The 16,623-nt window shown below is 45.2% G+C and overlaps 1 protein-coding gene across 3 annotated transcripts in view; it reads left to right on the top strand.

Annotated features, from left to right (window-relative positions):
* Positions 1–16,623, top strand: part of EPS15 (epidermal growth factor receptor pathway substrate 15) — a 251,598-nt gene that overhangs the window by 39,153 nt on the left and 195,822 nt on the right. For all 3 annotated transcript variants that reach the window (XM_030207237.1, XM_030207236.1, XM_030207238.1), the window contains exons 2-3: positions 3,884–3,925; positions 7,376–7,465. In XM_030207237.1, the coding sequence (XP_030063097.1) occupies positions 3,884–3,925; positions 7,376–7,465 (132 nt within the window). The remainder of the gene's footprint in view (positions 1–3,883; positions 3,926–7,375; positions 7,466–16,623) is intronic.

The raw sequence follows: 16,623 nt of genomic DNA, 5'->3' as shown, positions 1-16,623 counted from the left end.
TCTGCTCTCACCTTTTAAAAGTTCCCTTTAAGAGACCTCACCTTTCGTATTGGCTCTTAAAGATTCTTCTATCACTTGCAAACAAGAACATTTTGCCTTTAAAGTTTTTCTGCTTTGTTAGGGCCTCTCCATTCAAAATCTTTACTATCATGAGCCTTAGGGACCGGGTACATCATTGATCATGTTAGCTTCACTCAAGTGGCCTTTATTAACCTGTATCCTTTGTATTTTATTGCTCAACCTGTTCATCAAATTTACACCTTTCAGTTCCTTTTCTATACTATACATCTAAATTTGAGTCTTTGTGGAACAGTGTCAAAAGTGTTGATGAAATCTGTTTGAAATCTGTTTAAAATACTGTATTTAACTGCCTAGGATGACAATTATTTAAAAAAAAAAAGTCACTTAATTCTCATGTCATATGGTTGGGTGATCCAGTATGTCTAAACTTATCTCTGCTGGTAGACAAATGATAACACATGAGAAGGCATCCAGGGCAGCTGGTAGAACTAGCTGCAATGAACTGTATAGACATATTCCAGTTTTTCCATTTGCAGAGCCTGGTATAACTCAATCTGATTGAATGCTTTTATAAAGCTCTTTTTAAAACAAGGAAAGACTATTCTTAAACAGATTTTAGATAAATAAATACATGGGGAATATTATTATAACAGCAGAACATATTGCAAAATAAAGCTGCTAGTGAAGCTTATTTTAAAACCTGTGGGTTCTTATGATAAGATCTATCCTTCTGTGGTGAAATAATTCAGTGTTTGGGAGTAGTAGAAGAAATCTGTCACTTCTCTTGACAGCAATATGTACTGGAAAGATTAAGCACATTATATTTTCAAAAGAATTTTAGTAGGTGATTAAGAACGGGTTAAAAGAGAAAACAGGGAGTAGAGTTAAAAAGTCAGTATTCTCAGTGGAGAAGAGTAGGTAGTGGAGTTTCCCCAGGGGTGTGTGCTAGAACTGCTGCTTTTTAACATATTTATAAATGATCTAGAGTTGTGAATCACGAGTGAGGTAATTACATTTGCTGATGACACAAAGTTATTAAAGCACAAGAGGACTGTGAAAAAATGCAAGAGAACCTTATGAGACTGGGACACTGGGCATCCAACTGGAAGATGATGTTTAATGTGAGCAAGAGCAAAGTGATGCATATGGGAAAGAGGAACCCAAACTATAGCTACGTGATGCAAGGTTCCACGTGAAGCTCAGGAAAAGGCTCTAGGTGTTTTCGTTGATACGTTGAAACCCTCTGCTCAGTATGCAGCGACAGCTAAGAAAGCAAATAGAATGTTAGGAATTATTAGGAAAGGAATGGAAAACAAAAATGAGAATATTATTGTAATGCTTTGTATCGCTCTATGGTGCAACCTCAACTTGAATACTGTATGCATTTCTGGTCACTGCATCTCAAAAAAGATATAGTGGAATTAGAATAGGTATAGAGAAGGACAACGAAAACAGTCAAGGGGATGGGACGACTTCCCTATGAGGAAAGGCTAAAGCGGCTAGGGCCCTTCAGCTTGGAGAAAAGATGGCTGAGGGGGAGATATGGTATAGGTATATAAAATAATGAATGAATGGAATGGGTAGACATGAATCTCTTGTTTACTCTTTCCAAAAGTACTAGGACTAGGGTGTATGCAATGAAGCTACTAAGTAGTAAATTTAAAACAAACTGGAGAAAATATTTCTTCACTCAATGTGTAATTAACTCTGGAATTCATTGCCAGAGAATGTGATAAAAGCCAGTTAGCTTAGCAGGGTTTTAAAAAGGTTTGGATAATTTCCTGAAAGAAAAGAGTATAAGCCAAAGCAACATAAAATCTGTTTCTTTTGGGATCTTGCCAGGTACTTGTGACCTGGATTTGCCACTGTTTGAGACAAGATAATGGACTTGATGGACCTTCAATTTGTCCCAGTATGGCAGCTCTTATGTTCTTATGTACACAGACTGCATGGATTCATTCACCGTGGTGGGGTGACATTTTTCCATACTTACTTTAGAAAAGCTTAGTATAGTAAGCATAAATTAACCCTCAGACCACCATGGCTGGCATTAAAAACAAACAAACCAAAAACAACCCAGACTACTGCAACTGAAAATTGACATGAAAGCTTTTCCAGGACAATTTTCAAGTGGGAGCACTTCTGTTACAAAAATCCTGCAGTCTGCACAAAGAAAAGTATGTGCATACTGTTTATCCATTCATGTGAATAGATACAAAATTACCTCCTTAGTGAGTTTAGCTTCAGCAGCACGAAGATAAAAACCATATTTAACACTGAAGACAAAAGCATAGCATCTTCAGTGACTCATCACTTGATGGAATGATTTTTGTAATGTGATTATTGATCGTTTCTGAGCATTTCCTATTGATCTGTTGCACGAGCTTCACCTTTCTTAGCAATTTTAGAGTATATTACGACTTTGCTGCTCAAACATGTTTTGGCCGATCGTGGCTACAGTGACGTATATGATGATCCTGCCGAGGTATATCATGATGTACCTATGTAGTGCCTGCCCAGTTGCTACTTCAAACACTGTATGAGTGACCTACATTTTGGGAAGCTCTGCCCTAAACTAACTTGGAGTTCAACAAAGAGGGGAATGGGGTAGCTTTTAAATTATGTTTATATAGCTGGGACAGCTTATTGTAAAGGATTTAAAAATTGCTTTTCAACTCTGAGTGACCGATAGTGCACTCTCTCATTAAAGTGATAATTCTGTTTCTGTGAAAATGATTTGCAATGTGGAAGAAGATAAGACACGGTTCTAATTAATTTGGTATGTGAAGGGGGAGGCGGAGCATGTTTCGAGTTCAGGCTGGCCATCTGAACTGAGAAACGTGACCACATTCCCACATTATGGCTTGTTTACCTAAACATAGAAATTCTCATGCTTTTTGTAATTTCCTTTAACTCTAAACATGAGTTCTAAGCCTAATAAAAAGGGGAACTTTTGGCAGTGAAATGGGGAGCTTGTCTGTGAGTAACGTACATACTGCGCAGAGAACTATATTTCCTGGTCAAGAAACTCCTGGCTTTCGCTGTGATAAGAGCCTGGATGTAGAGATTAATGATCGGTGATGTATGTGTAGTTTATTATTGTTTTTCCTGGTCTAGAAACTCCTAGCTTTGCTTGGATGTAGTGACGAGTGATGTAATGATTGTTTCTTTTTAACTATAGGTAGGTATTGTTTCTTTTTAACTATAGGTAGGTATTGTTTCTTTTTAGATATGTAGCTAAATCACTGTGTGTGTATATATATATATATAAATCATGTATCTTAGACAATAATGACTTCTGTTTGAAGTGAACCTCTAATAAAAGTCTCATTTACCTAATACGAATCCACAGTAATTGTTGAGTAGTCTGTGTTAGTGCTGTGTTAGTGAGGCAGGCTGTAAAACCAGATCAGTACAAGTATACAGTGCTGAATGAAGTTAGCATTGAAGGGCAATTGACAAAAGTTTTAGTTGTGTAATTTGGCTGTCTGAAAATTGCCATCCCTTGATGTGACTTAAATTCCACATGTTGCTCTATTCACACAGAAAGCAGGTTCAAGCATCCGTGTGCTCTGTACCCAAGACAATTTTTAATCAAAGTACTCTTTAGGAATTGATGCAAAGCTTGCAGGTTACGCACAGAGGCATATTTTCAAAGCACTTAGACTTGCAAAGTTACATAGAAAGCTATAGAACTTTGTAAGTCCAGCTGTTGAAAATGAGCCACATAGTCTCTGTCCCAAATCAGAACATTTTCCCCCTGACTTTGGCTGTATCTTTTTATTGACTTTGCCTGTTGTGACATTTTTTTAACACCTGAGACTTGTGTTTATTATTTAAGCTATGTTTTCATTGTTTACAGCTGTCAAGTGGAAACCCTGTTTATGAGAAGTACTATCGACAGGTAAGTTTTAACTCCTCTGTTTCTGCTGGTTTTGAAACACTAATGTACTTTATCAGCTTAATTTTTTTCTTAAGGATTTTTTTGATGGTACAGATAAAACCAGTGACTTTTTTAGCTATTTTGAAAAAATGTCGTAGCTGGCCATTCATTTTGTTTATGGGAGGTAATTTTCAAGGTCTGAATGCAAAAACAATGTTTTTGTGTGATTGTTGCTTTTCTGGACTATCTGCAAGTCTGTTGTACCTTGCTGGAAACTATGCTTGGTCTAAAACAAAAACATTTCCAATGGAGGAAAATCAAGGGGTATGTAATAAAGCTTTGGGCAGGCTTGTCCAAGTTTAGTTCTCAAGGGCTGCAAACAAGCCAGGTTTTCAGGATATCCCTAATGGGTATGGAAGGACAAAAAAGCAGTTCAGTAGAAAAAATTATTTTATTAATGACAACCAAATATTCAAATCAGCCCGACACTGGCCGTGTTTCGCCCAACTGGGCTGCGTCAGGGGCTGTAAAACAAATGACATAACATTTAAAAACCTTAATTTTCAGCCTAGATATGGATAGCTACATCTTACATGTGAGCTCCGGTATTGCCATACTTTGTAAAATGTTACTTGTTGTTATGTTGTGAGCTCTTGATTGTATCTGTATCAAAGTCAATAAAAGAAATTAAACCAGAAAAAAAAGGTACCACCACAATTAAAAATGTATATGAACTCAAATTATTTAAAAACTATTTTAAGACATATTATTTAACCAAAAAACAATATATACCCATGTCTATAGAAATATAAATAGATGATATACATACTCAATATCAACAGAAATACCATAATTAAAAATAAATAAAAAACATTATTCTACATAGAGACTACACATTGATAAATCAAAGCTTTAGAAATGATAATACTTTAAAAAAAAGTATTTACGTCAATTGTTAATCAAAAATCTAAAAGAGTATAAAGAAAATAAAATGTGAATTATATTGGTAATATATAGTTTAATTGAATTAAAAAACAAACAAGACACCCACCTACACAATGTTCAAGTCGTGATGAAAACTGAAAAATATGTATATAAATAACCATAAATATATTGAATAAGAAAAAAAGAAAGAAAAAAGAACAAATTCAAAAAAGATTGAACTCACATGTGTGGAAGTCTGAATATTGAGTAAGTATGTCATTTTGCTTTATAGCCCCTGACACAGCCCAGTTGGGCGAAACACGGCCAGTGTTGGGCTGATTTGACTATTTGGTTGTCATTAATAATTTTTTCTACTGATCTGCTTTTTTTGTCCTTCCATCGTGGAGTTTGCAGATCGTTTGCCTTGCTGTTTTCTTGGACTATTCCTAATGGGTATGCATGAGAGAAATCTGCATACAATGGAAATATCCTGGAAACCTGACCTTATTGCAGCCCTTGAGGACTGAACTGGACAAGCCTTCCTTAGGGTTATGAACAGACCCGAAAATCAAATATCTGGGTTATTGCTTTATCTGAGCAGATACTCATGTTGATGGATAATTTATTATCAATTTCTATAAACATATACACAATAAATATATATGTGAATGTATTATTATATAATATATAGAAATGGTAGCAAATATATACCTTGTGACTTCCAGAAGTGTGCTAGCTAATCTCTCATTTTTTTTCTGTGCTTGATAACCAGTTTTTATTTTGAGAATGATTTTATAAAGCTTGTTTTAAATGGTTATAAATCTGGATATAAAGGTTGTAAAGTTGGACAAATGAATCATGCTTTTAGGGTTAATTTTATCACAGGATGCCTGTGTGAAAAGAAGACCAAAATGGTGCCAGTTTTATAAAAGACAATGTAGACGCTTATGTGCCTTTATAAAATAGGCATGTTTATATTTTTATTATATTCAAGGTATTTATATCCCAGTAATAGCAATACTAAATCTAAACGGGCTACATAAATTCAAACACATACATTTAAAATCAAGAAAGTTCTACAGAATTATTCATATTTGTTAGAGTTTACTAAACTACTTTTCATAGCAGCCATCCAGAACCAGCCTGGTTAGCACACAAGTCCTTATGCCCAAATTTTCATCTGCTCTGAAGGTGTTAATATGTATGTGCATATTTTAGAAAATATGGGTGTATATTGTTACTCCATGCCCAGTTTCTACCCCAGGAGTGCCTACACACAGGATGTGTATATATGTGCTGTCTTGTTAGTGTGTGTACTTATAAATCCATGTTTGTCCTCATAATTTTATAGGCACCCCTTTCCGCATGTAAGATATGCCTTAACACATGGGAAATCCTCTTATATAATAATACACACCTCCAACGTTCTAACCTGCCTGGGAGCGTGGCTCCCTTGGAGGTGGTCTGCTAGGCAGGCTAGAATGCACTGACGGAGCGTGTTTCCCTACTCCTCCCCCTGCCTGGGAATCAGCTGTCAGTGTGCCGCTCCCTGCCACTTCGGAGCAAGTGGCAGGGAGCGGGGCAACACAGATACCCCCCCCCTTGCCACATCACCAAACCACCCCCCCCACCCGACGAACATCAACACCCCTGTCTACGAAACAGCTCTCAGTGCCCCCCCTCGGCGCATCACCCAAGCCCCTCCCCCTGGCGCATCACCCAAGCCCATACCCCCCCCCCCTCGACCACACCACCTCCCTTGCCACCCGCAGCCGCCAATACTAGCACTGTCCAGCCGCTGCTGCTTCTCCTGTTGAGCAGCAGCAGCCTGGACAAAAAGAAAAAAGTAAAAAAACATTTCAAACCTGAAACAGTGCTCCATAGACAGCCAGCTGGCATTGGCTGTTGTCTCTGCAGCCGCTCCTCCTCTCCCCTGCACGTCACTGCCCCTGGAGGAAGACCCCGGAGGAGCGCATCGACGTCATGGGGGAGAGGAGGAGCAGCTGCAGAGACGACAGCCAATGCCAGCTGGCTGTCTACGGAGCACTGTTTCAGTTTGAAATGTTTTTTTGCTTTTTTCTTTTTGTCCAGGCCGCTGCTGCTCAGCAGGAGAAGCAGCAGCGGCTGGACAGTGTTAGTATTGGCGGCTACGGGTGGCGGGGGGGTTAGGGGCTTGGGTGATGCGCCGGGGGGAGGGGCTTGGGTGATGCGCCGAGGGGGGGGGCTCTGGAACTCAAGAGGGAGGGGGAGGGGATTACCTTGCTAGCGCCCGTTTCATCTGTTTCCGAAATGGGTCTTTTTTACTAGTGATATATAATTACTGCATTAGAGCCCAGTTTTGAACCAGTTTGATCACTGAGTAAGGGTGTGGATAGACCTACCTTAACAAATGTCTGAAGGACTCCAATGAGAAACAATGGCCCATCTTGAGTGTTGTTTTCCAGTCAGCCACTGAGAATTAAGCAGGCTGCTGCACATCTTATATGTTGACTCTATAAGTAATTTGTTCTTAATTCATGGCATTAAAATACTGTAAATCTCCTGTAGGTTGATTCAGGTAACACGGGAAAAGTGTTGGCCTCAGATGCTGCTGTCTTCTTGAAAACATCAGGACTCACAGACTTAATACTTGGAAAGGTATATTTGTGCTCCTCTGGAAATCTGCAGTCCCACATAACTGTGTGTGATTTTTATTCATGTGAAATGATATGAAGTGAACAGGATTAGTGAAATACTCGGGGCTTTAAATTAGCTGGAGCTGCCTGGAGCTCAGCTCTGATAAACATTTTTGAAAAATGTGTCAGCATCATGAGTGAGCTATAACAGTAGTGGTTTCTGAATTGTGGGTTGGTGCCGCTGATGGAATCACAGAAAAAGGGCTGCCCTTTCTTTCTATTTGGGCTTCCTGTTACACTGGAATCCCGTATAGAATACTAGGATCTGTGAGCACACACTGAAAAGACAAATTTTATTTATTTGTGACATTTATATCCCACATTATCCCAAACAAGTTTGAGTTCAGTGTGGCTTACAATAAACAGTATAGGATGCATAAGAAAGTAATTTGTTGTAAGAATCCAATTTTACAATACAATATCATAGCTATCTATGGATGTTTAACATTTAGAAAATGTATTATGAAAAAGAAATGTATTGGTTCAGGTATAATATCCCATAAACAGCTCAATTTATATAACAAGCAAAAAATGTTTATAAAGAGTGCTCAGCAAAACATAATGTGCCCACAAATAGCAGATCCAAAATGTTCTCGACATAGATAATGATGATATTACTTACCTTTAAGTTTACATTCATTCAGTGGTTCTGTGCAAGAAAACTTCTGTTACTGATTAGGAGCCTCCTTCAGAAACACACAGTCTTCAGATGTATTGACTATAGGGACTTTGTGTTTATGTGGAAGGCTCCCTATCAGCAATGGAAGTTATTTTGCACAGAAGCATTGAATGAATCTAAACGTAAAGGTAAGTAATATTATCATTCTCCGAGGACAAGCAGGCTGATTGTTCTCACTGATGGGTGACGTCCACGGCAGCCCCTCCAATCGGAAACTTCACTAGCAAAGTCCTTTGCTAGTCCTCGCGCGCCCATGCGCACCGCGAATGCGCGGCCGTCTTTCCGCCCGAACCGGCTCGTGTTCGTCAGTCTTCTTTTGTCTGCGCTCGGGACGGTTGTGTTTTGCGCCCCTCAAAGTTGACCCTCGCGCGTCTTCGCGATTTTCCAAAAAAAAAAAAAAAAAACAAGATCTCGGTCTTGTCCCTTCCCATGTGTCCGGTTTGTTTCACCGACGTAAGTTTCCTTTAGCTTTCGGGGTAGGCCTTTTTTGGGGCCTCGGTACGGGTTTTTTCTCTCTCCCTTATTTTGGTGCCCTTCATCGCCATTACGAATTTTTATTTCGCCGGTGTGATTTTTCCGCCCATGTCTTCGAAGTCTCCCAGCGGCTTCAAGAAGAACACCCAGTGCGCCCGGGTAATCTCGCTCACTGATAGGCACGCTTCGTGTCTTCAGTGTCTGGGGGCTGGGCACCGCCCGCAGGCCTGTTGTCTTTGTGCTCTTTTACAAAAGAGGACTCAGGTTGCGAGATTGGCCCAGTGGAACGTGTTGTTCTCGGGCTCTTCGTCGACAACAGCACCGGAGTCATCGAGTGCATCGACGTCGGCAGCATCAAGACCTTCGACCTCGGCATCGACTGTATCAACTGCATCGAGGTATCGACCCTCTGCATCGTCGGTACCGAGACATCGGAAGGCTGCGTCGGTGGTATTGGGACCTCCGCTGTTGCTGATGTCGTCGGACGGTGGTGCTTCGACTGGAGTGCAGGTGAGGGCTGTCCATTCCCCTGCTGGTGGCGGTGAGCCTTCGGGTGGGTCTCCCCCTACCCTGAGGGCTCCTGCGGTACAGCCCCCCTGAGACCGACCTTCTTCGGCCTTGGCTCCGAGGAAGAGACTGCTGGATTCTACGTCCTCCTCGTCGGTACCGGGAAGCTCCGGTGACATGCTTCGTCTGAAAAAATCAAAGAAACATCGACACCGGTCCTCTTCCCGCGTCGGTACCGAGAGCTCTGGGTCGCCGAGGGAGTCAGCACCCAGTAGGCATCGGCACCGAGAGGACCGCTCACCCTCTGTTCAGGAGGTGTCGATGCGCTCCACCTTGGACAGCCCGGAACAGCCTCCACGCCCGGAACAGACTCTGACCTCGACGCCTGCATCGGCTTCCATGTCTTTCTCCACAGCCACTCTGCACGAGAGTCTCCGGGCCGTTCTCCCAGAGATCCTGGGAGAGCTGTTGCGCCCTTCCCCTCCGGTACCGAGGGTGCTTGCGCCACCGGTACCGTCGAGTGAGGCGCCGGCTGGCCCCTTGCCCGGGGTGAGGTCTCCGACATCGGTACCGCTTGCGGTATCGACTGCGGCCGCCTCCCAGGAAGGCTCCCCGACGACGTCGGCGGAGGGAGCTTCGCCGGTGCGGGCGAGGGAGTCTACCTCTCGACGATCTCACCGTGGCCGTGTTTCCACGGAGTCGAGTCGGGTACGGCTTCAGACACAGGTTCATGAACTTGTGTCTGATACCGATGGTGAGGCCTCGTGGGAAGAGGAGGAGGACATCAGATATTTCTCTGACGAGGAGTCTGATGGCCTTCCTTTTGATCCCACTCCCTCCCCTGAGAGGCAGCTTTCTCCTCCCGAGAGTCTGTCCTTTGCGGCCTTTGTCCGGGAGATGTCTATGGCCATCCCCTTCCCGGTGGTCGTGGAGGATGAGCCCAGGGCTGAAATGTTTGAGCTCTTGGACTATCCTTCTCCACCTAAGGAAGCGTCCACAATACCCGTGCATCATGTCCTAAAAAAGACATTGCTGGCGAACTGGACCAAGCCTCTAAGTAATCCCCACATTCCCCAGAAGATCGAGTCCCAGTACCGGATCCATGGGGATCCAGAGCTGATGCGCACTCAGTTGCCTCATGACTCTGGTGTGGTGGATCTGGCCCTAAAGAAGGCTAAGAGTTCTAGGGATCATGCTTCGGCGCCCCCGGGCAAAGACTCTAGAACCTTAGAGGGGTATATGATACCTTTGATGTTGCGTCCAGGGCCGCTGCTCAAGGTGTGGTGATGCGCAGACTCTCATGGCTGCGGGCCTCCGACCTGGAGAATAGGATCCAGCAGCGGATTGCGGACTCCCCTTGCTGAGCGGACAACATTTTTGGAGAGAAAGTCGAGCAGGTGGTAGAGCAGCTACACCAGCGGGATACCGCTTTCGACAAGTTCTCCCGCCAGCAGCCTTCAGCATCTACCTCCTCAGGTAGACATTTTTATGGGGGAAGGAAGACTGTTCCCTACTCTTCTGGTAAGCGTAGGTACAATCCTCCTTCTCGACAGCCTGCGGCCCAGGCTAAGCCCCAGCGCGCTCGCTCTCGTCAGCAGCGTGCGCCTTAGCGATTTCGGTTGGGCACACGTCACTTCCAGTACTGTGTGCTACCCTTTGGGCTCGCCTCTGCGCCCAGAGTGTTCATGAAGTGCCTGGCTGTAGTAGCAGCGGCGCTTCGCAGGCTGGGAGTACACGTGTTCCCCTATCTTGACGATTGGCTGGTGAAGAACACATCCGAGGCAGGAGCTCTACAGTCCATGCAGATGACTATTCGCCTCCTGGAGCTACTGGGGTTTGTGATAAATTATCCAAAGTCCCATCTTCTCCCAGTACAGAGACTCGAATTCATAGGAGCTCTGCTGGATTCTCGGACGGCTCGTGCCTATCTCCCAGAGACGAGAGCCAACAACTTGTTGTCCCTCGTCTCTCGGGTGCGAGCGTCCCAGCAGATCACAGCTCGGCAGATGTTGAGATTGTTGGGCACATGGCCTCCACAGTTCATGTGACTCCCACAGCCCGCCTTCACATGCGATCTGCTCAATGGACCCTAGCTTCCCAGTGGTTTCAGGCTGCTGGGGATCTAGAAGACGTGATCCACCTGTCCACGAGTTTTCTCAAATCCCTGTATTGGTGGACGATTTGGTCCAATTTGACTCTGGGACGTCCTTTCCAAATTCCTCAGCCACAAAAAGTGCTGACTACGGATGCGTCTCTCCTGGGGTGGGGAGCTCATGTCGATGGGCTTCACACCCAGGGAAGTTGGTCCCTCCAGGAACGCGATCTGCAGATCAATCTCCTGGAGTTACGAACGGTCTGGAACGCTCTGAAGGCTTTCAGAGATCGGCTGTCCCACCAAATTATCCAAATTCAGACAGACAACCAGGTTGCCATGTATTACATCAACAAGCAGGGGGGCACCGGATCTTGCCCCCTGTGTCAGGAAGCCGTCAGCATGTGGCTGTGGGCTCGCCGTCACGGCATGGTGCTCCAAGCCACTTATCTGGCAGGCGTAAACAACAGTCTGGCCGACAGGTTGAGCAGGATTATGCAACCTCACGAGTGGTCGCTCAACTCCAGAGTAGTGCGCCAGATCTTCCAGGTGTGGGGCACCCCCTTGGTAGATCTCTTTGCATCTCGAGCCAACCACAAAGTCCCTCAGTTCTGTTCCAGACTTCAGGCCCACGGCAGACTGGCATCGGATGCCTTCCTCCTGTACTGGGGGGAAGGTCTGCTGTATGCTTATCCTCCCATACCTCTGGTGGGGAAGACTTTGTTGAAACTCAAGCAAGACCGAGGCACCATGATTCTGATTGCTCCCTTTTGGCCGCGTCAGAACTGGTTCCCTCTTCTTCTGGAGTTGTCCTCCGAAGAACCGTGGAGATTGGAGTGTTTTCCGACCCTCATCATGCAGGATGAAGGGGCGCTTCTGCATCCCAACCTCGGGCCTCTGGCTCTCACGGCCTGGATGTTGAGAGCGTAGACTTTGCCTCTTTGGGTCTGTCAGAGGGTGTCTCCCGTATCTTGCTTGCTTCCAGGAAAGAGTCCACTAAGAGGAGTTACTTCTTTTTATGGAGGAGGTTTGCTGTCTGGTGTGACAGCAAGGCCCTATATCCTCGCTCTTGTCCTACACAGACCCTGCTTGACTACCTTCTTCACTTGTCTGAGTCTGGTCTCAAGACCAACTCTGTAAGGGTTCACCTTAGTGCAATCAGTGCATACCATTACCGTGTGGACGGTAAGCCGATCTCAGGACAGCCTTTAGTTGTTCGCTTCATGAGAGGTTTGCTTTTGTCGAAGCCCCTCGTCAAACCTCCTACAGTGTCATGGGATCTCAATGTCGTTCTCACCCAGCTGATGAAACCTCCTTTTGAGCCACTGAACTCCTGCCATCTGAAGTACTTGACCTGGAAGGTCATTTTCTTGGTGGCAGTTACTTCAGCTCATAGAGTCAGTGAGCTTCAGGCCCTGGTAGCCCATGTTCCTTACACCAAATTTCATCATAACAGAGTAGTCCTACGCACTCACCCTAAGTTCTTGCCGAAGGTAGTGTCGGAGTTCCATCTGAACCAGTCAATTGTCTTGCCAACATTTTTTCCCCGTCCTCATTCCTGCCCTGCTGAACGTCAGCTGCACACATTGGACTGCAAGAGAGCATTGGCCTTCTATCTGGAGCGGACACAGCCCAACAGACAGTCCGCCCAATTGTTTGTTTCTTTTGATCCCAACAGGAGGGGAGTGGCTGTGGGGAAACGCACCATATCCAATTGGCTAGCAGATTGCATTTCCTTCACTTACGCCCAGGCTGGGCTGGCTCTTGAGGGTCATGTCACGGCTCACAATGTCAGAGCCATGGCTGCGTCAGTGGCCCACTTGAAGTCAGCCACTATTGAAGAGATCTGCAAAGCTGCGACATGGTCATCTGTCCACACATTCACATCTCATTACTGCCTGCAGCAGGATACCCGACGTGACAGTCGGTTCGGGCAGTCAGTGCTTCAGAATGTGTTCGGGGTTTAGAATCCAACTCCACCCCCCTAGGCCCATGTTTATTCTGTTCCAGGCTACACTCTCAGTTAGTTGGATAAATTGTTAGGTCAATCTCAGTTATGTCCTCGCCGTTGCGAGGCCCAATTGACCATGTTTGTTGTTTTGAGTGAGCCTGGGGGCTAGGGATACCCCATCAGCGAGAACAAGCAGCCTGCTTGTCCTCGGAGAAAGCGAATGCTACATACCTGTAGAAGGTATTCTCCTAGGACAGCAGGCTGATTGTTCTCACAAACCCGCCCGTCTCCCCTTTGGAGTTGTGTCTTCCCTGTCTTTGTCTTGCTACATATGGGACTGACGAACACGAGCCGGTTCGGGCGGGAAGACGGCCGCGCATGCGCGGTGCGCATGGGCGAGCGAGGACTAGCAAAGGACTTTGCTAGTGAAGTTTCCGATTGGAGGGGCTGCCGTGGACGTCACCCATCAGTGAGAACAATCAGCCTGCTGTCCTCGGAGAATACCTTCTACAGGTATGTAGCATTCGCTCTATCTATGTTAAGAACATTTTGAATCTAGTATTTGCGGATACGTTATGTTTTTCTGAGCACTCTTTGGTCTAGTATTTTTGTGCAGTAATAGAAAAGTGGGTTCTTCCTGTTACAATACTGGGCATGTTATGGTTTTCTGAGCACACTTTATACACACTTTATTGTTTGTGGGATATTTATAACTGAACCACTAAATTTGTCTTTTGAATAGTGTGGTGGGTTTGGAATGTTATCAGAAGTGAACTCCCGAGCAAATTTGGCTTTTAATCTCCGTCTCTTTCTTCCCTCCATTTTGCCTTCCCCATTCCACCTAAATACCTCTCGCCTTCAATGCCTTCGTGGCCACACCTCTCCTACTCTCCTCCGCTCTCTTTTACTCCTTCTATTACTCTCAGCTGGTGACATCAATCCCAATCCTGGCCCTCCTCGCCAACTATTATCCAAACTCTACAGATCTCACCGTGACCTCGCTAACCTCATCTCTATTCCTCTACTCCCCTCCTCTTCTCTGCCCTTCTCTTGCGCCCTATGGAATGCCCGCTCTATCTGTAACAAACTCCCCTATATCCAGGACCTCTTTATCTCGCGTCACCTCCATCTGCTCGCCATAACAGAAACCTGGCTCTGCCCTGATGACTCTGCTTCAGTCGCAGCCCTGTGCCATGGCGGTTATCTATTTTCACATACTCCTCGCCCTGCTGGCCGTGGGGGCGGTGTTGGACTACTTCTCTCTCCCTCCTCCAGATTTCAACCCCTTCTTCCACCTCAATCTCACTGTTTTTCCTCCTTTGAAGTCCACTCTATCCGCCTATTCTCTCCTCTGCCTCTTCGAATAGCGGTCATTTATCGTTCCCCTGATAAGTCCCTTTCATCCTTTCTCAGTGACTTTGACGCCTGGCTTGCCTTCTTCCATGATCCTTCCTCCCCCTCTCTCATCCTTGGTGACTTTAATATTCCTGCTAATGATCCTTCCAACTCTTATATTTCCAAGTTACTCGCTTTAACGTCCTCCTTTAATCTCCAACTATGCTCCACCTCCCCCACTCATCAAAATGGTCACTGTCTTGATCTCATCTTCTCCTCCAACTGTTCACCTTCTAGTTTCCTTGTCTCTGATCATCCCTCCTCTGATCACCATCTTATAACTTTCACACTTAAATCTCCTCCCTCCCAGTCCCGTCCTATCCTATCTAATTTATCTAGGAATCTTCACGATATTGACCCTTCATCTCTATCCTCCCATGTTTCAAACCTCCTCTCTACTGTGGCACCATCCACGTCTGTCAACGAGGCTGTTTCTTCTTACAACAATACTCTATCCTCTGCCTTAGACACTCTTGCACCTTTGATGACCCGCCCTGTAAGGCGTACAAAACCCCAACCTTGGCTGACTTCTAATATCCGCTACCTACGTTCCTGTACCCGCTGCGCCGAACGCCTCTGGCGGAAATCTCGGGCCCTTGCTGATTTCTTACACTTTAAATTCATGCTGACCTCCTTCCAATCTGCTCTTTTATGTGCCAAACAGGATTATTATATCCAACTGACCAACTCTCTTGGCTCTAATCCTCGACTTCTCTTCACCACATTGAACTCTCTCCTCAAGGTGCCCCCTCCCCCAACTCCCCCTTCATTATCTCCTCAGACCCTTGCTGAATTCTTTCACAACAAGGTTCAAAAGATAAACCTTGCTTTCTCTACCTCACCACCTCTCCCTCCACTAGTCCGTTCCCCTCTCTCTCCTTCCCCTCATTCCCTTTCCTCCTTTCCTGAAGTTACTATTGAGGAAACTACACTTCTCCTTTCTTCCTCAAAATGTACCACCTGTTCCTCTGATCCCATTCCCACCCACCTTCTTAATGCCATCTCTCCTACTCTTATTCCTTTTATCTGTCACATTCTCAACCTCTCACTTTCCACTGCGACTGTCCCTGCTGCCTTTAAACATGCTGTGGTCACACCTCTCCTTAAGAAGCCTTCACTTGACCCTACTTGTCCCTCTAATTACCGACCCATCTCCCTCCTTCCTTTTCTCTCCAAATTACTTGAGCGTGCTGTTCACCGCCGCTGCCTTGATTTTCTTTCCTCACATGCTATTCTTGACCCATTACAATCTGGTTTTCGCCCTCTCCACTCAACCGAAACTGCGCTTACTAAAGTCTCCAATGACCTATTACTGGCTAAATCCAGAGGTCAATATTCCATCCTCATTCTTCTTGATCTTTCCGCTGCTTTTGACACTGTCGATCACAGCATACTTCTCGATACCCTGTCCTCACTTGGATTCCAGGGCTCTGTCCTTTCCTGGTTCTCTTCCTACCTCTCCCTCCGCACCTTTAGTGTTCACTCTGGTGGATCCTCTTCTACTTCTATCCTCTGCCTGTCGGCGTACCTCAGGGTTCTGTTCTTGGTCCCCTCCTCTTTTCTATCTACACTTCTTCCCTTGGTTCATTAATCTCATCCCATGGCTTTTCCTACCATCTCTATGCTGATGACTCCCAAATCTACCTTTCTACCCCTGATATCTCACCTTGCATCCAAACCAAAGTTTCAGCGTGCTTGTCTGACATTGCTGCCTGGATGTCTCAACGCCACCTGAAATTAAATATGACCAAAACCGAGCTTCTCATTTTCCCCCCCAAACTCACCTCCCCGCTCCCCCCATTTTCTATTTCTGTTGATGGCTCTCTCATTCTCCCTGTCTCCTCAGCTCGAAACCTTGGGGTCATCTTTGACTCTTCTCTCTCCTTCTCTGCTCATATCCAGCAGACCGCCAAGACCTGTCGTTTCTTTCTTTACAACATCCGTAAAATCCGCCCCTTTCTTTCCGAGCACTCTACCAAAACCCTCATCCACACCCTTGTCACCTCTCGTTTAGACTACTGC

This window comes from Microcaecilia unicolor, chromosome 6 (genome assembly GCF_901765095.1).
Source record: "Microcaecilia unicolor chromosome 6, aMicUni1.1, whole genome shotgun sequence".
Classification (NCBI taxonomy): domain Eukaryota; kingdom Metazoa; phylum Chordata; class Amphibia; order Gymnophiona; family Siphonopidae; genus Microcaecilia; species Microcaecilia unicolor.
Note: the sequence above shows the minus strand (reverse complement) of the source record. Positions and strands in the feature narration are given on the sequence as shown.